Raw genomic sequence first — 25,806 nt, forward strand, 5'->3', positions numbered from 1 at the left:
CGCCTGTCTCCCCCCACTGGGTTATCGTATTGGAAGGGAGAAAGTTTACATACTCAAAATCACCTTCCAAGCATAATAGTGTAGTTTTGATTTTTTCCTTGCTTGTGCATTTTCTATTTTTTGTTCTCAGAAATACTGTGAGACAAGCTCATCAGAGAAAGTTAGGAAAGAGTCTAGGAAAAACAGTGAGGGGAAAATCCCCCGTTCTTGCACCCCTCACAGACGAACACTCCTACTGCTTTGATTCGTTTCCTTCAGGTCCTTCCCTGCCCACTCTTGTTTAATATAGTTAGGGATACACCGTGTGCATAACCTGCAGTCGTATCTATGGAAATATATATTCACGAGTATTCTTCCATACCATTGAAAAGCCTGTATAAAACATAACTTTTAATAACACCTCTCTCCCCACCGTCTTTACCCACACTACAGCCAGAGTCACCATCATTGTTCCCCGAACACTGCAGAGGTGGTGCACAGAAGTGGTATTCACGGGCTTGTTATTTTGCTTCGTTCTCATGGAAGATGTTTGTACACGGTCGGGAAAGCCAAAATGTTGACGACACTAATAATATTCACCTGTGGGGCTCTGAGGGCAACTCCAGGGCCATTTGCGCTAATTTAACTGGAAACAAGGTGGCAGTCAAACAGATAATGACCTCTGACTTCTTTGAAAAGCTAAAGCTAAATATGTACATACACACACATACATATATAGAGAGAGAGAGCGAGCGAGCACTGATCACTTATACGATCACTTTAAAATACGTTTCTAAAATGTTACTTTAATGTCTGGAAAACAAAGCCTCTCTCTGTGTCTCCGCTCCGAAGGACCGAAGCCACTTAAGGACGGGCCAGGCCTCGGAGGCGCGCGCAGAGGCTCCTCCCAGAGCACAAGGCGCCATTCAGGGCCCGGGCGGGTGTTCTGCAATCACGGGAGGGGCCTTTGGCTTGTTAAAATCACTGTTTTTCTGACCATTCAGCCTCTAAATGAAGCAGCTGAGAGGAATAACGCCGTACTATTTCTTCAGCTTTCAGAAATCAGTCTTGTCATTTCCATTTTCATCCACAGCACACATTCAGAGCAGAGCTGGGGGCACAGTTGCCACGCACTGGACGTGGCCAAGGATTCTTAAGCAACGGCTCTCACAGCCAGGGCCTCTTTCTGGGGAAAGCTGCCGGCCTCCCAGCCGCAGCGAGCCCAGGTGGACGGAGGGAGGGTACTAGCGACGGAAGGGTCAGGTCGGCCTGCACAGGGGAAGAGGGTGGGCGAAGTAGAACAGAGGGGGTCCCTGAGAAGGGGCTCCAGGCTGTTAGCTTTCTAATCCTCCCTCCAGAGAGGCCCGCTGGCCGCCAAGGCGGTTGTTATCCTGTGCGCGGCGTGGATGGTCTGTAATCCTTTGTCAGAGTAATTGACGGTGAAGTCTGAACTTTTGCAGCTAATGATAAATAGGGCTTTTAAAGGTTGTAATTTCTTGTTTAACCGATGCCAGTTGCAAATACTTTGTGCTGAGGAATAATTCCTTGGTGCCAAATAAAATACAGTGGAAGTCTGTGGTGTGTTTTTCAGCATATTGTTAGTCACAGCCTGCCTGACAGAGCACTTTCTGTGCGGGAGACAAATGCTCAGGCCGCCCGGCTGCCAAGTCCACTGCAGAAAGGACTTTTCTGGTGGAAAAAGCTTGCCTGTTTCTCCGGCAAACACTAATACAATTTTTTTATGTTGTACTCAGAATTTTTATTCTTTCACAAAGCTCTCAGAGAGGTCCATGTTCAGTGCCTTGACGTGCAAGGTGGGTTTTGAGTTTTTAAAGGCCTCCCTTCCTTCTCTGTTTCATCCTGGGGCCCCCGTCCCAGGGAAACGCCGCGAAGGGGGACCCTGGCCAGTGCACAGAAAGCTGTGCCGAGAGCAGTGGGGCTGGGGAAGGGGGTCAGGAGGCTCTGCCCACTTTCAGCCTGAAAGGAACATTATACGCAGGGGCTGGAGGGGCCAACGGGGAGGGATGAGGGTCCCCGCAGGCTCTGAGAGCGGCGGGCTGGCCTGGACCGGAGCCGGGATGGCTGCCTGTACGAGTGCAACAAGGTGACAGGGAAATACAATGGGAAGTACCAGCTGGGCTCAGAGTCCAAATGGCTGCGTTTCTGGAGGTTTTGTATATAGGTAACTATACTTTAAATGTAGCAGTAGAGTTAGCAATTTAAAAATATCCTATGGTTAGCTTTTTGGCCCTAGCTAGTATTATGTTTTTGGAAATTTTCATTTTCTACGGATCAAGTTGGTTAAAGTGAGGCTCCCCGGAGCCGGGAAGTTCCGTCAAGAGCCTCTGGCAGGCGGGCGACTGACTGCAGGTTCCGGACCGAGGGGTGCGTGGGCTTCTTGGATGCACATTTGACCCATTTGGCACGTCCTTCAGAGCTCTCCCATACACTAAACATAGTTTCCTTTTCCATGTGCTGAGTTTGCACTTTGTGTCTTTGGTTCCCTGGATACACAGATACTTCATAGATTGAAAGAAAGATGACCGGGAGGGTTAAAAACAGGCCCAGGCAGGGGAGAGAGTGGGAGATGATGAACAAGAGATATCACCGGGGAGTAGAGCAGCCCAGAGGCCCCAGGCATCCTGACCATTAAAAGTAGCAGGCAGGGCCACATTTTTAGCATTGACCTTCCAAGTCTAAGCATTGACGTTTGTCTCATGCCCAGCCAAAAACCAAGCTCTGTGCAATTACTGGGGTGCTATCTGAAAGGCAAAACTGCTCTCAGCACCCACGCCCCTGCCGAAAAAAGTCATTCCTGACTCCCCTGCATGAGAGGATGAGGTCCAAGCGCGTGCCGTAAGAGGCCCTTCACCATCTGGCCCTGCTTCCCCCACGGCTTCGTCTTTCTGCTCTTCTCAAAGCTCCCAAATGCTCGGCTGTGGCAACACGGGAGAGTCGAGATCATATCACTGAGCAGCCCTGTGTTCTCGAGTCATCCACGTCTCCGAACCTTTAACATGAGCAGGATGGTGTGCTCCTACGGCGCCGGAGAGAGGGATACATACGGCGAAAATCCCCCTCCTAGCAAAAAGCCGTCCTGCTTTCTATCACTCTACTCCATCCATCACAAACAATCTTTTCCCCTGGTCGAAATACATGATTTTGTCCTTCAAGATCCAGTACAACGAGGTCTTCCTTTTCTGTGACTCTTTTCTGCCGTATCAAAATGCAACTGATCCTTCCTTTGTGCCACGACTTTGCAATGTTTGCCCTCATTACTTTACTTAGCTCATTTTGTTGGAAGCTACTTATTCATATACCTGGTTTTCTCACTGAATGGTGAGCTCCTGGGGAAGGTGGAGACCACCGCCCTTTCGTGCCCCCCCACCTGTAGGTGTCCAACAAACCTGTTATACGAACGGAAAGAAAACACAAGACAGGAGACCTGAACTGATTTGTCATTGCAACTTCATTTGCAGTCCATGGTTTAAAGGCTCATACAAGCCTTGGGCATGAACTCAGTTAATCTGTGGGCATCTGACTAGGCCTTGGCGACTCAGGCCAAATGCTTTGCTTGCTGCATTCAAGGATTACACATTTGGCCCTGGCTGGTGTGGCTCAGTGGATTGAGGGCTGGCTTGTGAACCAAAGGGTCGCTGGTTCAATTCCCAGTCTAGGGCACATGCATGGGTTGCAGGCCAGGTCCCTGGTAGGGGGTGCATGATAAGCAACCAGACATTAGTGTTTCTCTCCTTCTCTTTCTCCCTCCCGTCCCCTCTGTAAAAATAAATAAATAGAATCTTGAAAAAAAAAAAGAATTACACATTTGTCAGATCCCCCCATGGAGTTGGGTGTGTGTGAAGAGCAGACGCACATTTCTGCTAACAAATGTAATCTCCATCACAAAAGGGGTAAAAACAAGAACCGCCCAACTTAATTTCTTAATGGGACTAACCAGTTCCTTACATTGAGGCGCTGGCCCATGTTCACATCACAGAGAGCAAGTTCTGACTTGTTTCCTCGTGTTTTCCATTGTTCTATCACTTAAACACCCTCCAAAGGGTAAACACTAGAATTTAAATTCCATTCTGATAGCACTTGAGGCAAAGACAGTATAACATGGCTCCTCCACAAGACGAGTGTTTTAAACAGCGTGGGGATGCCGGAGAGCCGGGGCTGTGGCGGCTCAGTGACCGACGAGGCTGAGCGTGTCGGGCAGGCCCTGCATCTTCACGGGCCTCCGGCTCCCGCCAGCCTGGTGCACCGGCAGATTTGTGTCCCCGCCCTTCCGGGAGCGCTTGATAACTCATTGACCCGGACAGAGAAGAACAGAAATGTCTTGCAGGCTGTTAAGTCCAAGTCTCAAATTTTTTTTTGCCAAATCGAATGCTCAGAAGCACTTCTCTGAACAAAACAGCTGTCGTGAAAATTCCATGAATGCAATTCCATCATATCGAGGACTTGGTCTAGTTACCTATTTCAATATCTGAGTTAAAATGATACCCAACATGCTCCCACAAATTCCTATTCACGTCTTAAAAGTTCTTTCATTCTTTAATAGTTTTAGGAAGGAAAGTTCACGACCTCTGCACTTTCTCAACCCCTGGCTCTCTGAAAGGCAAAAGGGTAAAGCCCTGCAGAATTTGGGCGCAGTGGCCCCGCGTCGGCTGCGGGCCTCGGCCAGGCTGCTCAGCCTCAGCCTCGGTGTCTTCATCTGCATCACACGGGCGGTAACCACATGGCCTCGTACGGCAGTGAAGCACGAAATAAATGCCCAACACTGGGTCCTGGCAGATAGTAAGTACGCGGAAATTATCTGTTTTACTAAGAAACATTCGTGAAGGACTTACTTGGGAAATGACATCGACTTAACATCACATTAGAAGAAAAGTATTAGGAAAGGTACAAAATATTGTCTCTGCCTTCACAGAGCTATGACATGATATAACAATTACACAACCACATAATTAAAATTATATAACAGAAGTCTATAATCATTATCTAATAATGCCTTATTTATATGAATAGTGTTTTTAGAAAATCATCTTATCTGTAGTTCACAACAATCCTATAAAACATTTACGCCTTTTTTTTTCCCATTTGTGAGTAGAGAAACTAGCGCTTAGGAAGGATGTGTGAGTCCGCTGACAGTGAGTGGCAGAGAGGGGGCTCTCCAGGGCGCTGTCGCCTACTTAGTTCATTTCCCATTCCCACCAGTCTCTCCCTCCGAGCAGCTACTGAGACAGGAATACATAGAAAACAGAGGTGATACCATGACCACATAAAACAACGTGCTCAGCTGTATAACTCAAGCACTTGAGGCAATTCGAGTTAAGAGAATAATTAATGTGGTCTAGAGAAGCTGGGAAAAGTAAAGTAAAATTTTCATGAAAAGTAAAATGCTACTAAACGCTGGTTTCCCCATATGTTAAATTAGATAAATGTTGCCTCCCTTATTTTGCTGAACTGTATTACATTATTAATACTTTTTGGTTAAAATGATATTAAGTGCTCTTTTCGTCCTCCACAAAGACATTTGGGATATAAATGAAATAGCATATGTGAGGTGTTTTATGATCTTTGGAAGAAAGGCACCATAGAAATGCAAGCTCTCAGCCCTCAGAAGTTATGAACTCAATTACATTGTCTCTGACTAATGGAATTCAGTTCCCTCCATCTGCACTGAGAATAAAGTGGGGAACATGGGTTTCTCGTTCTTTCCCTGAGGTTCAAAAATGTCTAGGCTGTAGTTAATGTTTGGCTTGAAACCACTAAAAACACACACCAAATATTCATCATATCCAAAGGTTAAGTAGGGTCCGCAAGATGTCATTGATGGATTGGCCCTTGGTCACTGCCGTCATTATACGGGACTGGATGCTACCCTGCCTTCTCGGCTGTGCTGTCTCCTTCAAGGAGCCTCGGGACGCAACACGGACTCTGGGAAGCCAGGGCATACATCTTCCTGCCTCCTGTCCTGTGCTCCCACAGGGATGATCTTGGAGAAGCCCCGCTCTGTGATGTCTTTGTTGAAACGAATGGTAGACAGACTCGCCCCAGCACATCCGTGGCCTGTGTCTGACAGACTCTCCACCAAACTTTTCTTAATCTGTGATATTAAGACTTGCTCTCTCCGTCTGGGGAATAAATTGTTTTTCTGGATGCTCTCCTCTTGGAGGAGGCCTCCACTTGGAATCTAACTCACAGGCTTAGACTCTGTTGTTACTGGATCCCTGGCAACATGGTTTTTCCAGGCCTGACAAGAAGCTGCTTTTGTGGACGGACCCATAAAACCCATCCAGCAGCTCTGCTCTGGACTCTGAGACATGTACTACAACGGTTCTAGTGTCTTGCATATCACTTCAGTCCGAGCAGGATGGTGGCAATGTATGAGCGCTCAGAGTTTAACAGAAAACCATCCTTAGTGATCCATCTTTAATGCCCCCCCCCTTTTCTTTTTGGCCACTTTTCCTCCTCCATGTCTGCACTGTGCTGCCATTTAAGACCTCAGTGATGCAGCACTTGGTTGTACCAACCAGCACAGCTTGGCAACCGGCTTCACTTGGATCCTTACACTCTGGGCCTTGGTTTATTTAAATGTTAAACATCTGAAGTATCTATTTAAAATAGTTTTTTTTTTTTGTTTACACTTGAGTCCAGCTGGCACTGATACGCCATGAGCCATTGTCTGGGAGCTCCTACCTAGAAACTAATGTGTCAAAGTGAGTTACCAGATACAGCTGGCCCGGGCCTAGGTGCTGATGATGCATCCTAGCACTTTTAGTGGGCTCCAGAGAACAACCAGACAGGCACACTGTTTCCCAGCACCACAGGTCGGTCTTTTCCACTGCGGGCAGCCCGATCTGCTTCTGGTCCCCATGTTTACAGCACTGTTGCAGTCCGACCCGGGATTCTCCGAGCTGAGTCACGCGGACACCCACATCTACACCCACACCCGCGTGCACGCTCGCGCACACGGACATTTTAGGGGGAATATGTCCCCCATCTTTAAACGTTAGATTACTTTAAAATTCCAGAACTTTATAAAAGTGTTTCATTTGCACTGTCTTGTCCATTGTTTGAATACCTGCTAAGTGTCAACATTTTCTTTAAAAGTTATCTAAAAGAAAATAAGCATCCATGCGATATAGAAATAACCTTGATATCCACAAAGACAGTTGGTAATGTTATTTCAAACATCAAGAACACCACAGATTTGACTACAGAAATAACCATGGGATTACATAATATCTACTTAATCCATTGTTAAATCCATATATTCCAAAATTAGACATGAGTAAATAAATATATTATTCTTTACTACATCCCTCTTTGAGTGCACAAATGTTTTCATTGGTCAAGTATTTAAAGAGGATTTTATGACTGAAAATCAGAAAAAGTTATTAGAAACAGTCCAATACCATGCCCCGTTTGACAGCATTAGAAATGAAAATCCAGGTTGGCAGAGTTATATTCTTGAAATGAAATGACATTACTGGGGGGAAAAATCCCATGACTCTTTAGGGCCAGACAGAGTGAGAACCCAGGTTGTTTGACTACTAATCCACCGGAGTTTGTTTTTCTCCCCACCATTAAATAAAGTCTTTGTAATAAAATTCTATGAAACAATTTTTATAAACATTGGATTGCTGCAAACATGGGAAAGGGAATAAAATCACTGTTACGTAAATCTGATCTGTAGCTTATGACAAAGTAGAGATAATCTTCGATAGAAAAAATGCGTTCCCCCAGGTCAAGGTGTTGAGCATACTGATACCACTTGGTGACCACTTGGTGACCTCCCAGGCTCCGTGGCCGCCAAAGCTAAGTGCCCTGCTGGCTTTCGGAGGGCTGGAGGTGGTGCTAAAGTGGGAAGTCTCCAGGAAAGGAAATCACAACCACCCTCTGGCCAAGGAGACTCCCCCCAGACTAACGGGTCTGTAGTAGAAAAAGAATTTTGACGATGCTATGCTATCTGGGGGAAGGTTCGACTGCTACCCCTGGAAAACCTTCGTATGGAAACAGCCAAAGACACAAAGTGAAGGGCCCCGCCAGGGGTCTTCCAAATGCGTCTGCATAGCTCCAAGGGGGCAGATTTCCTTTGAGGTAATTCTCTCTTTGGTGAGATGCAAAATTTTTAAGCCCCAGATTATCACATCCCCACTTTTGCCCAAATCAGTTACCATGTACTTTCTTTAATAGATTTATGGCAACACTGTGTTTATAAGATCTGACTACCTCTTCTACCTACACACCGAATCCATATGCTTTTCACGAGTCCCCTGAGTTTGCAAAGTCTCTCGTGTATCCCTAGGACACTTTGTTCACAGGTGCTGACTGCCAGAGAGTTAGCCAGACCACCGGACCCCGGGCCCCCTGCACGGAGCCGCGGAGGGAGAGGGGAGTGAGAAGGCTGGCAGCGGAGAGCCCTCCCAGGGGCCGGGGACGTGGGTGGTGGGGTCACACACTGGCCTGGCCCAGGGTGCTCTTCCTCCCTGTTCCACACATTACCACCAACGCCCTTTCTTGAAAGTAATTTAAAAGTTGGGGAAAGTTTAACATAGTGGACATCTGAGAAAAGACGCAAGAATGTGGAGGGAGGAACACTTGGACTGGCACTGGAGGCAAGTGAAGAAACAGATGCGAAGGAAAAGAATGATTTAGGTAGTGACTGAAAGTCCTTGTTCCTATCTTTAGTAAGCTTTTGTAGCTCAATCCTCTTTTTCATCAATAAAACTTGTTAGGTCTTTCCTCCATCCTGCCTTCTTCCTGTTATGATTGGAGCAGGATGAGGTGACAGGGGCCAAGTTTCAGATGACAGGGAGTTGGAAGCGGTGGCCACGGCGGGCGTCACGATGACACATAGATTACTCACAGGTTCCCACTGCAGTCAGACAGAGTCACCTACTAACAAGGAGCCCTTTAGGGCTGCTCAGCAACAGCGGGCATGATTCAGTGGAATAAGATTATTATTCCACACGAATTTTGGGGTGTTTTGCCCAAAAACATTTTTTTCATGTAACCTTAGTGCATCATCTTCCTTACTATTTAAAACAGTCACGGATCCCTGGAGAGGAAATCACCATGTAATTAAGGTTTAGGTGGGGCTGACAGCCTGTAATGCTCCCGTACATCAGAGAATGGATTCGCCAGGCTTTTGCCTGAGCCTCCTTTGCCAGTGAAAGGGACTAGAAGACACAGAGACTAGAGATGACTAACTAGAAGAAAATACAACCTGAAGCTAAACATGTAATTTTGGAACATAAATAACTGTACTAGGTCACTTCTAAACTGTTGCTAATGCCACGTGTGTCATCATTATCAAGGTCAAAGATGCCTTGCGTGCTACTAAGATGAACAGAGATCTGTTGCACGTTCTTAGTGCGCCTGCCTTCTAGGCTGACCTTCTCACCGGGCGATAACGACTGATGCAAAGTGGTACGCAAGGAAAGGGCATGAAAGCCCTGGGTACCACCTGCGTCTGGAACCTGCATGCCTCAGAAAGACTGCGGTAGGTCTTCATAGCAGGAACGCCTGGGTGCCCAGACTTTACGAGAAGGCAGCCCTGAAAGGACCGCCGGGTTTGGTGGCTGAGTGTGAGCTGACCAGGGTGGGGACCACAGGCGTCTCCCCCACACCCAGGGAACACGTTCGTTTCGCCCTTCACGGAAAGGTGCCTGGAGTAGGGCAGGCACCGGTGCTAGATGCTGGATGCCACTGGTCACAAGTCAGAACAAGCACCTGCCCTCACGAAGTGCACACTCCAGTGTGAGGCAGTGTGAGCAATTACAGATTCACACGTGTTATCAAGCAGGGGTTCAGCTGCTGGGAGGAGAACAGTGAGGGGAAGGCTACTTCCGGTTGGTGATCAAAAAAGGTCCCCATGAGGAGCTGACGGGCCAGCTGATCAGAGCAGGGGAAGGAGCCATCAGCCTAAGGGGTCTGTGGATGGGGTGAGGCCTAGGATGTGCCTTGCGGCAAAAAGGGACAAGGACACAGAGGAATATAAGTGAAAGACGAGGAAAACGTGTTTTTGTCACCACCACCAGTAGCACAAGGGGACAGGGGGGTTAGAGCAACAAATCACAGTGCAGCTGAGAGATGGATGCTGAGCTTCGAGTAAGGCAGAGAGGCGCCTGCTGACCATGACTTCCGACCTAACACCCACTGTGGCATCTCTGACCCCCTCTCTTGCCCACTGCTGCTCTGAGGGCCACCACATCTACTGGAATATCTCTTCTCTGTCGCTACATTGCTTCCCCAGTGCTTGCGACTTCATCCCCCAAATCAGAGATAAAGTCCCCTGAAGGTGGACTGCAAGTACGGTTTCTCTGTGTTCCTCAGGGCACCCACGTGCTCGGCATGTAGAAGATGCTCAACAGACATCTGTTCGAATGAATGAATAAGGTGTTAGAGAGAAGGCGTGAAGCTCAAGATTGGGTGTGACCTTTGTGGCACCGATTTGGGGATTAGCCTACAGGGGTTGACACAAACAAGGCCACTGTCACTCAGCCCATGGTCAGCAGGTCAAGGCCAGCAGAAGAAGGAACAGAAAGGGCAGTTATTCCCATTTCTGTTTAGGACATTTAAAAGTTAGAATGACTGTCTCTTAGAAACCTCTCTGGCATCCTCCTTCTTTGGATTGTGCTTTAGGTAAACTAATTTAAAATAAAGATTCACATTAATTTCCACTTGGAGACATCCCTGCAGAGCGCTCTGGGCATGGGGGAGCAGGCCACTCACCAAACTGTCTCCAGGCCTGTGTCATTAGGGTACAGTTCTCATCGGATGTATTTTCTAGCCAAAGACTTTCCAGGACAAAGACAAAAACAAAACAAAGCAAAACCAAAAACATAGCAACGGAAGGGCATGATTCAGTCATTTCATTAAACAAATAATGATTGAAAGTTTTCTCCCCCAAACAATAAAGCAATCCCCATGCCCACGGTGCTGGGTTTGAAAGAGATCTCAGTCCCCTACCCTAGCCCAGCCTATCACTTCCGCCAGTCAGTCCACAGTGGCTTAACCTCACCGATTGGGTCCGTAATCTTTCTGAATCGGAACCTGAGCGTCCTGATGGCCAACCAAAGCTCTTTCCACCATTGTTCCTCCATAGAATTGAAAGTAAAATATAAGAAAACATGTATGCCTAGTCACTACACCTCTCAAACCATGTATCGTATTTATCTTAGAGCACACCATTTTACAGACAAGAGAGTTGGAACCTGGAGATGGTACAGGGCGGCAAGTCCCCAAACATGTCCAGCTTTCAACCACTGCTGACACTTCTGCTTTCCTTATTCTTGAAAGAGAATTTAAATTTCCTTTCACTGAAACATTATTTCAAAAGACCAAGCTTCTTATGTTGATTGTTTTAGCACATTCCTGTTTTTTTTTAAGATTTGATTTATTTATTTTTAGAAAAAAAGGAAGGGAGGGAGAAAGAGGAGAGAAACATCGACGAGAGAGAGAAACATCAATCAGCTGCCTCTCATATGCACCCCAACCAGGAACCAAACCTGCAACCCAGGCACGTGCCCTGACTGGGAATCTAACCAGCAACCTTTTGCTTTGCAGGACAACGCCCAGCCCACTGAGCCACACCAGCCAGGGCACATTCCTGTCTCCGTATTAGTTTGCTATAGAAGACTGGAGAAACCCCTGAGAGGGTCTTCAAGTTCCTCTTTACCCTCCTCATCTACTCCACACAGTGTTACGGAATTACCCTGAGCTCCACCTCTCCCTGTGATAAAAAGCCAATTTTCTGCTTTTTATCCCCTGTTGAATTCTCTGCTTTTTGTCCCCTGCCACATTCTCTGCTACAGACATCTTGTCCTCTTACCTCGAGATGAAGAAGTCTAAGGACAGACAGTCCTGCTTCTGTTCTCACGTGTTCTGATGCCCGCTTGTCCCCATGCTCCCACAGGAGAGTCCCGTCCCGTCACCACCAGCCTTCCCATGAGCGAGGGAGCTGAGCTCCCTCATTAATGACGTCATCCCCTTTGTTGCTATCTGCTTTCAGTTTTGTTTTTTTTGTTTTAATCTGGTTTTTATCAGATTTTTCCTGAGAACATGAACGTTTATTGCTTAGAGGATGAATCATTAAAAAATGACCGAGGGCAGTTTTCTCCTATGAAGACAGTGATTTCCACTGTGAATGTCGAGATGGATGTTACGCCCTCACAGAAGGACAACAGCCTCACTACAAAGGAACGCCGCCACCCGGAGAAGACAGCCCCAGATGGCTCATCCAGAGCTCTGTGTGCAGCCTTAGTCAAAGCGCAGGCCCTTCCAAGCCGACCACACACCTGGAATACGGCACGTTTAGAAAGCTTTTAAACTCTCGGTCAGAACACACTTTTCCCAGAACTTTGCCTTCCTGGGTTTCTTTTTATCCCTTTGGAATGCATCAAAGCACTCTGACATTGAGGGGGAAAAAAACAACTCACTGAGCAAATATTGAGTAATATGACCCAACTTTTGTATTTTTTTAGACATGTGGCAACCAAATTAGTCGGCCCAAGGCAAATAGGCTAAAAAATCATTGAGTTTTCATAGCCTGGATTTAGCCCTTGGCCTTTTTTCTTTTTCCTGCCTTAAAAAACAACAACTTATTTCTCATGAGATTAATTGTTCAAGGCACCAAGTGCTTACCTGTTTTCAAGTGCTAGAATCTGCCTGATTTCTGAATGTTTCTTTTCAAAACCTAAATTGAGAAAGAAAAATTGGCTTGTCAGAAAGCCAGGAATTGACTAGCAGCAGAAGTGTCCCAAATGGGGCTTTTTGGACAAATTTCCAGGCATAATTTCCATGTGCAATTTTCCATGTCTCAGTTCTCAATTTTAAAGCCTTTTTTTTTCCTTTTTGAGCTCCCCCAATATCAGTTATGCTCTCCATCAAAACTAAGTCACACCAACATATTTGCATGGCTGTCCTACTTCCCCCTGGCTATGCTGTGGTAGAAACCTTACCAAATACTTAAACACCAACACTGCAGATCGAAAGACAAGGAACAATGGACTTGACCCGTACATGTCCAAGGGGAAATTCTAGCACCACTGATCAGATGCCTACGACAACGTGTCAGACTGTCTGCCTGCGATGTGTTCATCAAATTTTCAAATGCTACTGTTTCAAAAGTAGAGGCTCAGGGAAGGGAAGCGCCTTACCCCAGACCCCACAGCAAAGCAGGCAGCAGGGGCTGCAGGCAAACACAGCTGTTCTGATTCCGAAGCCAGGTAAAACTTTCTACCCTGTTCCACTGCGCCCCACTCCCCAGTTACAGTTAGCTGGGTCTGATGAAAACATTCTTATTTTCCACTTTTTTGGACATCCAGAAGTGAATTGAAAAATGAGTCAATAAGTGATTCAGCCACAGAGAAATTGGGAGGAGGTTACATAGCTAAAGCCAGAATTTTGTTTGTCAAAAAGAGAAGGTATTCTGTTCAGTCACTGAACTCCTATAATAATAATCTCAATATATGAACATTTCTGATTCTTAAGGCTTTATTTATTTATTTTTAGAGAGAGGGAAAGGGAGGGAGAAAGAGAGGGAGAGAAACATAGCTGTGTGAGAAATACATCAACTGCTTGCCTTTTGCATGCCCCCAACTGGGTACCTGGCCTGCAACCCAGGCATGTGCCCAGACTGGGAATCAAACTGGTGACCTTTTGGTTTGCAGGCTGGCGCTCAACCCACTGAGCCACACCAGTCAGAGATGAACATTTCTGGTTATTAATTCATATTTCCTGAGCATTGCTAAGAGCTTCATTGAATTCAAACATAAACTTTGTCTCTGACGTTACTGTCTCAGATAGACCCAGAGTCCCATGGAAAGTGCCAGCATGGGGAGGACGGTCAGCGCAGCCCCAGAAGAGAGCCTGGGCTCCTGCCTGCAGGGGACCGAGGGAGAGGCGCACTGGGTGTGCTGGATGGCCTGCGGGTTCTGGCCAGGAATCCCTCCAGCAAAACGTCTCACGAGTGTTAAAGGGGCTACGGTGACATGGACTGTGTTGACGTCTTGGGTCTGTGGAATTCGTGGGTCCTGGAGAGGTGGCAGGAGATGCGAGGGGAAGTCAAAGAGGAACCTGACTGCATTCTGCCACCTCACATGCCTCCGCGTCTCCTGTTCCGGAGGAGGGGCGGCTACGCCGGGCTCCCCTTAGAGAGGTGTCTGCACAAACGTGCTCCAGCTTTCCGCATCTTTTTGGTCGAAACCATTCGACACACTGTTGTTACACACTTTTTAGAGCACTGTGTTCTCCTAAGAAAATATGTCCCCCAAATTGCCTTTCAGGTGTTGTAATGCTATTTCATAAGGTGGAGAACCGATACTTGACTAAAAATAAACCATGTCTAGGCAAAGCTGACAGTAAAAAGAAGAAAAAACAAACGCACATCAAAGACCATCCCAGAGCAGGGTCTGGCAGCTATAACGTGACCACATACCCCAGGGTGACAAGAGCTGCACAGTTGGGCATTTGTACAGGTGGGGACCTGGCCCCTTTCTGACAGATGCTAGGGTCCAGTGGGGAGGATGCCGGTACGCTGCAGAGAAGGTGTGGGCGTGCCGCTCACCTGGGCTTTGTGCATTGTGATGCACTGAGCTTGGTCTGTGCTGCAAGTCGGCCCGTTCAGTGACCCTGTGCCACTCACTGGGGCCCCTATTAAAAGGACGCTGTCCTCATTGTAATTGGAACTCAGTGTAACCGAAGGAACGCCAGTGGCTGCCACAGCTCCATCTTGCTGCTTTTCATAGGCCTTGCAATAAAAGCTAAAACAGTTTTTAGTGGCTTTTGCAATTATACCTCCCTTCAATTTTCTTAAGGTTACAGGGCCTGAACCACACAAATCCCATTAAAGTAAGTAGTTGTTGTGCAATGTAGGGCCTTTGAAAACATTCTTCCAAGCCCATAAAACGATCAGCGGGCTGCCCTTCAGATCCGCTTGCCTTCCATGTTTCCAACCAAAATGCAGGCGACCAGCTTTGATGTGGCGGTTGGTTTCTGCTACTGAAGCTGGCGTTTTACCTTCTTGCATCAGAATTCTGCCCAAATTGATGTGACTTGGGCACGCAAAACACATTTCTCTTCAGATTTCATTCCTAAAATATGTTTTTGCTGTACCTTGAAATTACACTTGGCGTCTGGATGTGGACTCGCCAAGGCCCCTCCCACAGAGCCGAGAGCAGGGGAGGGCCAGTGTCGGGACTTTAAGGGATGCCTGCAGGCGAGTGCTGTTAGGTTTCTGAGCAGGGGTCACGGCTTGCTGCCCGGTCCTCCATCCACAGGATGGCGCTGTCTTCTCCACCAACGCCGGCGGCCCCAGGTGGAGTCCAGAGGGAGCCAAGGTCAGAGCTAGTGCCCTCTTCCACCAGTAATCGAAGGCACCGTGGCACCTTTCCCAGGCCTCATGCGCATGCTTGCACCCTGGTCCGCTGAAAAGCGTCTCTTTCTCAAGGGCGTTCCTATTTGCTTCGACCCATCCTTGATCGAGAACTGCTTTTCTGGGAAGGAATAAAAATAAAGGACCGATTCCTGCATTTGCAAAGGGATCAGAACCACCACAGTTTCATGCATCTCTAGGTCGGATGACTAATGTATTTGAAAAAAGAAATATGGTAAAAGGTGTCCCCCCTCTCCCCACCAAGGTAAAATTATCCACATACAAAAGATAATGTTAGCCTAATTGTTTGCTATGCATTGTTAAAAAGAATTGACTGGAATTTAGAAATTATTCAGATGAATCACCAAGGTTCTATAGGAATACCTGACTGCACTGAGGTGACAAGACATTTACACGGAAAGAACTGAGCCATAATTTCAACCATGTGTTTGATTCTCTATTAAAATATATACAGAAATGTACAGAATGGAGTTATCAGCAAGTTTTCAGAGCGGAGGTAAGATCTGAAAAGTGTCACGGGAAACAGACTTTGAACTGGGTGCTGAAATTAAAGGAGGCGCCCAAAGGGGCGTGGGGAGAAAGTGGGCTGTGCTGCTGTGCTGGGAAGTCCCCCCACACACTCGGCGGCCGTTGGAAAGGGAAATTCAAGGACATCCAGGTCAAAGTAGCTATTCTAAATGACCGTGGCTACATTTTTTAAATGGCTCTTCTCGTAGGAACGACACCATGTGATACACATGGACTCTCTTTCTTAGACACTTTATATAACTCTGACGGGAAAACCTGTCTTTCCCGTAAAATCTCCCCAGGGTAGCGTTTTCTGTTTACATCCCTGACGCCCCACTGCCCTCTCATGCACGGCATGTACGCTGCCATCTGCTTCTGACAGTGGCAGGGCATTAGGGGGTCCTTCCTCAGCCACGCCTTGTATTGTTATTTGGCCAAATCGCTTTATTCTTCTAGGTCTCATTCACTGCATCCATCAAATAACAGAGTTAAATTTGCCAATTCTTCTGGTTTCATTTGGTGCTAATCTTTTATAATCATGATCCCACCTGGTTAATTAAGGTCACTGTGCTTGTTTTTATTGGAATGCTTGTTGGTAATGTCATACGTAGAATTCCTTGTCATCCATGAAGTCCGTAAGCACCCTGGACTGAGAGCACTGCGATCTTGGTAAAACCGCGTCCATGTCCCCATGCTTACCCTGCAGCTCGGTGAGTCCCGCCCACTTCAGGACCCCAAAGGACGAGACGCTTCCTGATGTCCCGCCGGACGTCAGTATCCTAGAAACGCATGTCCCGAAATCAGCCTTCACTGTAGCCACTTTCACAGAAGAAGATTGCCTTCTGGCAATAACAACAACACACTGCTCTGTCTCCCTTTTATTCAGTCTAGAATCGGATGCGCTTACCACAGGCCTTCCGGTGCCCCCATCCGTGAGCTGCCATAGTGTGTCCGTCTCCCCTCCTGCTGCAGAGACGGTGCCGGGCCTGTGCTTGTGTGTTCACGGGGGAAACTGCAGGCTCACACTCGGTGATTGTGAGCAAAGGCAGACGCGCCGAGGGCTGCCGCTCAAGCCGTAGCTGTTCCGTCCTGCCTCTTTCTGTTACACTCACTCTCTGAAGGACACTGGCCAGACCCAGCCTCCCCAGACCCCTGTCCCTCGTGCATCTCTTCTCGCCTCCAGCATGATCTGGGCTGCTGTTTTCATTGGTTAAAAACAATAAGAGCGTTCACTGGGAAACTCTTGCCATAATGGTCTCAGGTCACAGCTATTTATTCTCTGTCAGAAACCGTAATTCTCCGTTGCCCTGACTCCCACGTCAGGGGAGCCTGTGGGTGGCGGTGGACAGGCAGTGGGACCCGAGTGAACAGTGGGAGATGTCAAAGAACTGCCGAGAGATTCTGTAGCGGGTTGTAGAGCTAAGAACAGAACATGCAATACTCTCGTTCACGGTCACAGTTAGGCAGCCCACAAAGAATTGGGCTTACACAACAGCACAGAGGGTCAAGACTTTGTGGTTAGTCCGGAGAAAGCAAATCATGACATTGACTTAATAAGGGATTTCTTTTATATGATTAAAAACAATAGCCTACTGTCTAACTGTTCTCAGGCTGGGGGAGGTATGGAAGCTAAGGATGTTGTACAGACTTCTGTCTAATGGGAGCATGAAATGGTGCTGTCATTAAGGCCTGGATGACCCAGAGGGGCCTGAAGAACAAGACACACAGAGCTGTAGACAAGAAATTTGGGAAAGAGAATGGAAATACCAGGGATGACTTCAAACATGCAAATAGGTACTCAGAGGTGATGGATCCAGGGGCTTGCCTTCTAGAGATGGTATTGTTATAAACTTCACTAATAACTAAACGGTGGTATAATCAGGGATGCCTTGGCCTGACTGTTCCAGGCCTTGAGAGATCCCAGAAAGCATGATAATCAAATTGGCTCCATTCTCAAGACACCACCGATCTGACCCTGTTATTGAGTGTCACGGTGGTGCCTTTGAAGCTGAGCTCCTGGTGGAGGCACCACAGAGCCAGGCGGGGATGGGCCCCAACCCGCCGTGGAGCTGAGCGAGTGGCCGCTGAGGGCTTCTGAGCTCTCAGATGTGGTTGAGATCACACAGGTTTTTGTTTGTTTTTTGTTTCTACAGAAACAGTGTTTAAAGACAAGAAATGTTACCCATTTTCCCTGAAAACAAATTCAACCAGCACTTACATATCTAGATGCTTTAAGGAATGGGCCATCTCTAGTCCAAGTTCCAAGGGTGTCCTGGTGAGGCAGCCCCTTGGAGGAACAGGTCTGTCATCAAAAAGACCTAGAAGCCTCCGTTGTTGGGCACGGAAAGGCCTGGGCGAGGAGCTCCTCGGTTTCAGCTGCACTAGGAATGCACACCCGGATCTAGAACATGCCCTTGACCTGCAATAAGGATGACGTTAGGGCCCAGGTGGTGTCACTTGTGTTAGGACCTCGTGATTGGTGCTTGTGGAGTGCTTGAGTGTGTCGTGCTCACGGTCAGAGAGGACCAGAAGATGTCCCATTTTGGAAAAGTAGCCGAGAGCTACTTGTTGATGTGGAGCAAATGGCCATCTCTCCTTCCTCTCTCACCCCTCGTATTTCTCTTTGGGCCAATGTCTTCAGGGAAAGAGAGACGCTAGACGTGTACATCCAGGTCACCAGGCTGGGCATATGACTTGGGCCTCAGCAGCTGGTGCTGTAAATCTCTGCCACTCGGGCTCGGCGGTGGTATGGGCTTCAGGTGACAGAGTGACGGGGTGTCAGCAGAGCTGGTATTCCGCTCAGTTCATGCATCCACCGTTCCTGGGCTGAGTGGGCATGGCAGGCCCCTCTGACTGCTGTGGATGGGCTACATGACCAGCTGGCTAGCTGTACTTTTCGGGGAAATTCAGAGAAAATCAGGGAGAGAAGTGGACAGGTAAAAACTTGGGGTCATGGTTCTCCAGATGACCCTAAGGTCTCCATGCCCTGGAACTCATTGTTGGGGTGAAGCCGTGCCAGAGGCCTTGTTCGCTGTTCTGGAGTTCTCACAGGGTGACAGGGTGTGTCCCAGGCCACGGTGGGCGGTGTTATGAGTACAGCCCCGATCTGGGCTGAGGCCCGGGCATCAGCATGGAGCCTCCAGCAAATGCAGGAGAACGCCCGCACTACAGCCATCCCTCTAAGCGGCGTGGGGTGCTTCTCCTCCATGAGCCTGCATCGGTGTCTGGGTGGGTCTGTTGAGGAGAGGGAGCGAGGGGATAGCTGGTGTCCTCGGTTATGAAGCATGTGAATGAACATGATCTTGTCTGAGACAAGTAAGGTCCAAAGCCACGCACTGTTCCGCCCCCCAGCTCTGGAGAAGCCCGGAGAGTGTGGGTGGCGGTAAAATTGTCCTTCAGCCTCTCGGACAAAACAGCCTCCACGGAGCACACAGGAAACGCCCCCTGGATGGCTCAGGTCTGGCCCCAGATTCCAAACCGCCACCAAGCACCAGACCTGCTGGGGTGCTTGGCACATGGACTTCTGAGCACCTCTGCCCACATTTGCACCCCGAAAGTGGTGCTTGGTTATGGCTAGCACTTTGGTAAAGGTGTGAGCAAAGGAAACAATACCTCATGGTAGACATGCGGTGAAGACGTATGGATGGGGACCCCCAAAATGACATTAGCTCCTTATCATCAGTGTCTTCCTTTCCAGATGACCAGCTGAACTCAGAGGAGAAGAAGAAGAGGAAGCAGCGGAGGAACCGGACCACCTTCAACAGCAGCCAGCTGCAGGCCCTGGAGCGCGTCTTCGAGCGGACCCACTACCCCGATGCTTTCGTGCGAGAGGACCTGGCCCGCCGCGTGAACCTCACCGAAGCCAGAGTGCAGGTAACCCCAGGCCCCCCTCTCAGAGGCACGGCTCTGAGGACTATTTAAAACAGGGTTGGAGGTGCCAGCTGGAGCTCGTGCTAATTAATTAGAATTATAAATGGACAACTTGAGGACAGAATCAGTTTCTCTTTGTTTTTTTTAATCATCTTATTGTAATTTTTTTCATCACAAGTTATCCCACCTATACCCTCTTCCACCTCTACCACCGCCCATCACCACACTGCCATGTCCACTAGTGCCTTTTGTTTTTCACTCGATCCCCGCATCCCCCTGAGCGGCGCCACCCCAAGCTGTCAGCCTGCTCTCTGAGTCTGTCTCTAGCTTGCTTATTAGATTATTTTGTTCTTTAGATTCCACATATGAATGAGATCACATGGCATTTGTCTTTCTCTGACTGGTTTATTTCACTTAGCATAATGCTCTCCAGGTCCATCCATGCTGTCGAAAAAGGTAAAATTTTTCCTGGTTTTTATGGCTGAGTAGAATTCCATTATGTAAATGTCCCATAGTTGTTTCATCCACTCATCTACTGATGGACACAGGGCTGCTTCCAAACCCTGACTGTTGTACATAACGCTGTGATGGACATAGGGGTGCACACACCCTTTCCAATTAGTGTTTTGGATTTCTTCGGATGAATTTCCAGAAGTGGAATCGCTGGGTCATACAGCAGTTCCATTTCTAATTTTTTGAGGTATCTCCATACTGCTTTCCACAGTGGCTGCCCCAGTCCACAGGCCCATGAACGGTGCAAAAGTGTTCCCCTTTCTCCACATTCTCACCAGCTCTTATCGTCTGTTGATTTATTGATGAGAGCCCTTCTGACCGGGGTGAGATGATACTTCATTGTGGTTTTAATTTGTATTTCTCTGATATTAGTAACGTTAAGTGTCTATTCCTATGTCTGTTGGCCACCTGTATGCCTTCTTTGGATCTCTGTGTTTCCTTAGGCAGCAAAGTATTTTAAAACGTGAAACTGAATGCCTTTAAGGTGGGGTGGGGGAGACTACCCCCTCCTCCCCGTGTACCAGCTCTTCAGACTCATGATACAAACGCTGTCCAACTCAGCCCTTGACTCTGCACCCCCCAGATTTCAATCTGAGCTTCCAGGCGGACAAGGGTATGACCTCTCTGCCCCACCTCAGTTTTCCTCCCCAGACCTTGGAATGTGCAGACCTTTCAGAAACCTGCTATGGACACACGTGGTTGTAGACGCTGAGGGAATGGGAGATGAACACATTAAGAGCACGCACTTAGGAACCTGCATGAAGAGCGCATTCAAGTGGAGGCTCTGGGGTTTCTGTGGGGTGAAGAAGGGTGAGGGCGTGTCAAACAGGGAAAGAGAGACCAACTCTAACATTAATGCCATGACATACCCGCGACAAGCAATGGCACAGCCCGTGATGCGCACTAATCACGGTCATGGAACTCACGCTACTTGAGCCCTTCCACACCAAGTCCTGTTCTCAGTTCTCTACCTAAGCAAATCTGTTCAACCCTCATGCCAGTTCGATGAGGCAGCAGTATTCTTCATCTGACAGAGGAGGAAACTGAGGCACAGAGCAGTGCAAGGGTTCTGCCCAGCGTCACACATCTAGGAAGAAGCTGAACCGGGACCTGAACACAGAAGCACAGACCCAGAGTTCCTGCTGTGAGGCGCTACGCCAGACTCGGAATGTGTGTCCAGGTAGCTCCTTGCTCCCTCTGAGAACGCCACCGTCTCGTCATCGTCCGCGTTGCCAGTGGCCGGCTGCAGGTTTGCTCAGGGCGGTGGGCCCGGGCTGTCTTCCCTTCCTGAGAATTACTGTGTGCACATCCATGTTCAGTTGGGCCGGGAGGACCGCTTTCTGCAAGTAACCTCCCTCTGGCCCACCGGGGCCTGGAGCGGCCCTGCGGGCCTTGAGGCGGGAGCCTGTCTGTGCCGTGACCGTGGGGTGCTAGAGAGACACTGGTGAGGTGAGGGAGAGGCCCTGGGGGCCCCTCAGACCAAGAGACAGCACGTAAGAGCTGTCCGCATGGGAAAAGGAACCTCACCTGGAAGTGCTCTCCTGGAGACGAACAGTGTCGGTGACCAGAGAGGAAAGGTGCCTGGGCGCCATGGTGGCCCCGAGGACAGGTTAGGGGTGGCGTGCCCATTACCGCTGAGGGACCCCTCGCTCAGGTGGGAGTGCTCCTGAGGACAAAACCCTGTGTTTGTGTTTCCACTCTCCCGCCCAAAGCAGAACTCTGAGCTGAGCCCTCTCCTGTCCTTCCCCCCGCCGGCCCCTTACCGCAGCTCTCCACCCACACTCTGTTTCTACTCTTAAACCCCTTCTCGCCTCCAATCCCCGACATCTTTTATGGCCCCGGCGCGGCCTGCAGTGTGTAATGAATAACTTTAGCCCAACAGTACCCAAATAACATTTTTTAGCAATGAATAACTTTCACCCACAGCACCTGAAAGTACCACTTGCACTGGGGTGACCTGAATTGTCAATGAAGAAAGCTGGCCAGGGCAATGTTAGAAATGGGAAAGAATGTGAAAGAACAATGCTGGGGCTGGGAGCTACTTGGCCCCCTCGTAACCATCACTAAATGGCTTTCTTCTCTGTTGAAACCATCCTCTCTTCCTCCTTTCTCACCCTCCCAAGTTCCCGTGGGTTTCAGAGCTGTGAACATCTCCTGTGTGGAAAGGCCAGAATGCTCCCTCTTCGACTTGATTCCTCCTCAGTGAAGTCTCACCCCTTCCTGTCCGAACCACGCCCTTCCCAGTCTGGTCTTCTCTGTATGAGCAGCATTCATCACGATGGGACAAGCATTACATGGAGCTGTATGTGGGCCAGCTTCCCCCACTGGACTGTGAAGTTCTCTTGGCTGGAAGCCGTATCTTATCATCTTTACACAATTCATCTCTTTCCCTCTGCTTTCCCCCACCTCAAACATTTATCAAGCACCTAGTATGCTATTGGAACTGTCTCTGCGTGTCTGGGGATGGCTGGGCCACTGCCCTCCCTGAGGGATGTCACAGACTGGGGCAGACAAGACAGATGTGCACATCATGCTGTTGTGATGCAGTAAGATAATTCCTATGCCAAAGGAATGTTCGAGAACTAGTGATTAAATAAATAGTGAAACAGAACAAAAGAATCAGTGACAGAGCAGAGGAAGGAATGCTCGAATCCACCTGGGAAAAAAGAGTCCGCATTCAGTCAGTGCTGAAATGGTGCCAACTGTCACAGCAACCCTGCGAGCGGGTACTAGTGTCCTCATTTGACTGGGAGACAAAGGATCAGAGAAATTAAATACATGTCCAAGGACACATCTTTAAAGTCTTGTAGCCCAATGGAATTCTATGCAGCAGAAAGAAAGAAGGAGCCCCTACCCTTTGCGACAGCATAGATGGAGCTGGAAAGCATTATGCTAAGTGAAGTAAGCCAGGTGGTGAAAGACAAATGCCATATGATCGCACCTTTAACAGGAACCTAATCAACAAAACGAACAAACAAGCAAAATATAACCGAAGACACTGAAATTGAAAACAGGCTGACAGTGACCAGAGGGGAGAGGGGAGGGAATTGCTGGGGAAAAGGGGGAAAAGGGGAAGGGTTTGCAGGAACAAGTATAAAGGACACGTGGACAAAAACTAGGGGTGGGGTAGGAATGGGAGAGAGGTGGGGAGGGCTGGGGGGGTGGGCTGGGATGGGAGTAAAAGACAGAAAAATGTACTTGAACAAAAATTAAAATAAGATAAAAATTGAAAATAAAAATAAATTAAAAAATTAAAAAATAAAGTCTTGTAGTGAATATTTTTATCCAACTCTGCTAGACTTTTAAGTCCTGTTCTTTCCATGGCATTTCACAAAGGACACAATGTTGCAGTTGAAACTTGAAAGTTATGTCTTTTGGCACCTGGACAAAAGGGACGAATGTCAGAGGCAGAAGGAGCACTGGGTGCGAACACACACAGATGGGAAACAGCCAGCCATGTGGATAGGCCTGAGCCCGGGCAGGAGCTGGAAAGACGGAGGGCCAGGTGCACGGGGTTGGAGCTGTACAGGATGCAGCGGGACTGGTGGACGGAGAGCTCATTCCTGAACAGTCTTCGTTCTATGGAAAGGCATTTTGATTTGATTCTATGAGTGATGGGGAGCCAGTGGATGAGATCTAGCAGGCTCTTTCAGGGTGATATCTGCATTTAAAATGATAACTCTATTAGCAATGTGAAGGGCACATTCACACAAAAGGGCCGGGAGTCTGCAGAACCAGGACAGATGTGTCCGGATTGTCTTTACTTACCCCCATGGGCCACCAGTCTCGGGGTACTTTCTGTGAATGCTGCTCACTAGAGTTGTACAAACGTCCCACTCTGTGGCATAGGATTTCTCTCTGCCATACCTTGTCATGCATTTCTATAATTGTACCTAAAATGCTTGTTTTGCATATTTCAAATTTACATGTCTGTCTTCTAATAGGCTGTGAGCTGCCTAGGGGCAAGCAGAGCCTAAGTCTCATCTCTCTGTCCCCAGCATTTGACGCAGCCTGCAACACAGCAGGCCCTCCATAAGGGACTCTTGAATGAGTAGATGAATGAATAAAATTCCATGGTCATCTGCAGAGTTGTTGGATCAGGAGTCAGATGTCCTTGAGCTCCCACACTCAGCCATTTCTTATATCTGTGAACTTCAGCAGATTGCTTCATCTCACTGAACTTGTCTCCTCAACTCAGAGACAGCAATAAGAAAGCCTAATACATGGCATTGTTCTGATAACGAGAAGTGATGGACGCAAGGTGCTTATATAAGCTCCTCACCCTGGCAGCACTTAGTAAATAACAGGCTGATCGCAATGCTGTTGGCACCGGCCATTTCCCTCCAGCCCCACAATCGAATGCAGTCCATTGAACTTCCAACCTTTGGCATCTTCTTTTCTGTCTCACAAGTTTCTCTCCGGAAGGTCGGGTGCTGCCCTGTCTGTGTCCAGTGTGTCAGAAGTGCTGGAACATTAAGAAGCCACGAGGACAGGAGCAAATCCTTAGTTCTCCTGCCCCTTGGCGGCAGTGCGTGCCCCTCGGAGGGAGCCCGGGGCTGCGGCAGCCCCCACCGTCCCGGGGGACTGAGCTCACTCTCCTCAGTGGCTGCTCCCCGTCTCTGCTGCTTCCTCACCCCGAAATCCCTTCCTTCTCACAGCCTTGTCACAGGGCCCACCTCGGGGCCGATGAGGAACTCTCTTTAAAGAGCCCATAAGTATTATGAAGTTTTTGCATTTTGAAGGAACTTGAAAGATGTCCTCATCTCTGTGGCAGTCATGCGAAGGGATTTTTTTCTCTCTCTTGACCGTAATTACAACAGGGATCCTAAGCCCTGCTTTGCCAGCTCGAGGGTTAGTCGCGGACCTCACCTCTGGCATGCCGAGAACCAGAAGCCCCTGGGGATCCTGCTGGACTGCGTGCTCCCCCTTCGGGGCTCTGACACAGCCCACGGGGGGGCGGGCTCCGGCACGTTTCTGTCCTCCGGGCAGTGCCGGGCGACTCGGCGTCTTCCTCAGGAGGGCGTCGTCTAGTGACATCGACCAGGACCTCCCGGTGTAACCTGCTCTTCTTCTTTCTCCCTCCTGTGCCCTTCTCTCCTCCCGACCGCCTTCCAGGTGTGGTTTCAGAACCGAAGAGCCAAGTTCCGCAGGAACGAGAGAGCCATGCTGGCCAACAAAAACGCTTCCCTGCTCAAGTCCTACTCAGGAGACGTGACTGCCGTGGAGCAGCCCATCGTACCTCGTCCTGCTCCGCGGCCCACCGATTATTTCTCCTGGGGGACGGCCTCTCCGTACAGGTGAATGACTGGCCCACTCCCCCTTGCTCCACTGCCACACGTTTCTCAGCGCCCGGGCACGGTCGAGGCTGCTCGGGCAGCTGGCTGCCATTTCTTACTGGGTTAACCTCTTCAGAGACATTCAACTTGCTGACATCCCCAGATTTCCACAGGAGATTACTAGCTGCCCCCAGGAGCGGGGTCTGGGGCAGAAGAGAGGGGGCAGGCCACCTGCAATCTCCTCTTGGACTCAGG

The 25,806-nt window shown here is 48.7% G+C and overlaps 1 protein-coding gene across 2 annotated transcripts in view; it reads left to right on the top strand.

Moving 5' to 3' along the window:
* PRRX1 (paired related homeobox 1) overlaps positions 1-25,806 on the top strand; it is a 70,579-nt gene that overhangs the window by 32,563 nt on the left and 12,210 nt on the right. For both annotated transcript variants that reach the window (XM_045838383.1, XM_045838384.1), the window contains exons 2-3: positions 19,590-19,765; positions 25,391-25,572. In XM_045838383.1, coding sequence (XP_045694339.1) covers positions 19,590-19,765; positions 25,391-25,572 — 358 coding nt within the window. The remainder of the gene's footprint in view (positions 1-19,589; positions 19,766-25,390; positions 25,573-25,806) is intronic.

This window comes from Phyllostomus hastatus, unplaced genomic scaffold, assembly GCF_019186645.2.
Source record: "Phyllostomus hastatus isolate PE091 unplaced genomic scaffold, TTU_PhHast_1.1 phas_contig_283, whole genome shotgun sequence".
Taxonomy (NCBI): Eukaryota; Metazoa; Chordata; class Mammalia; order Chiroptera; family Phyllostomidae; genus Phyllostomus; species Phyllostomus hastatus.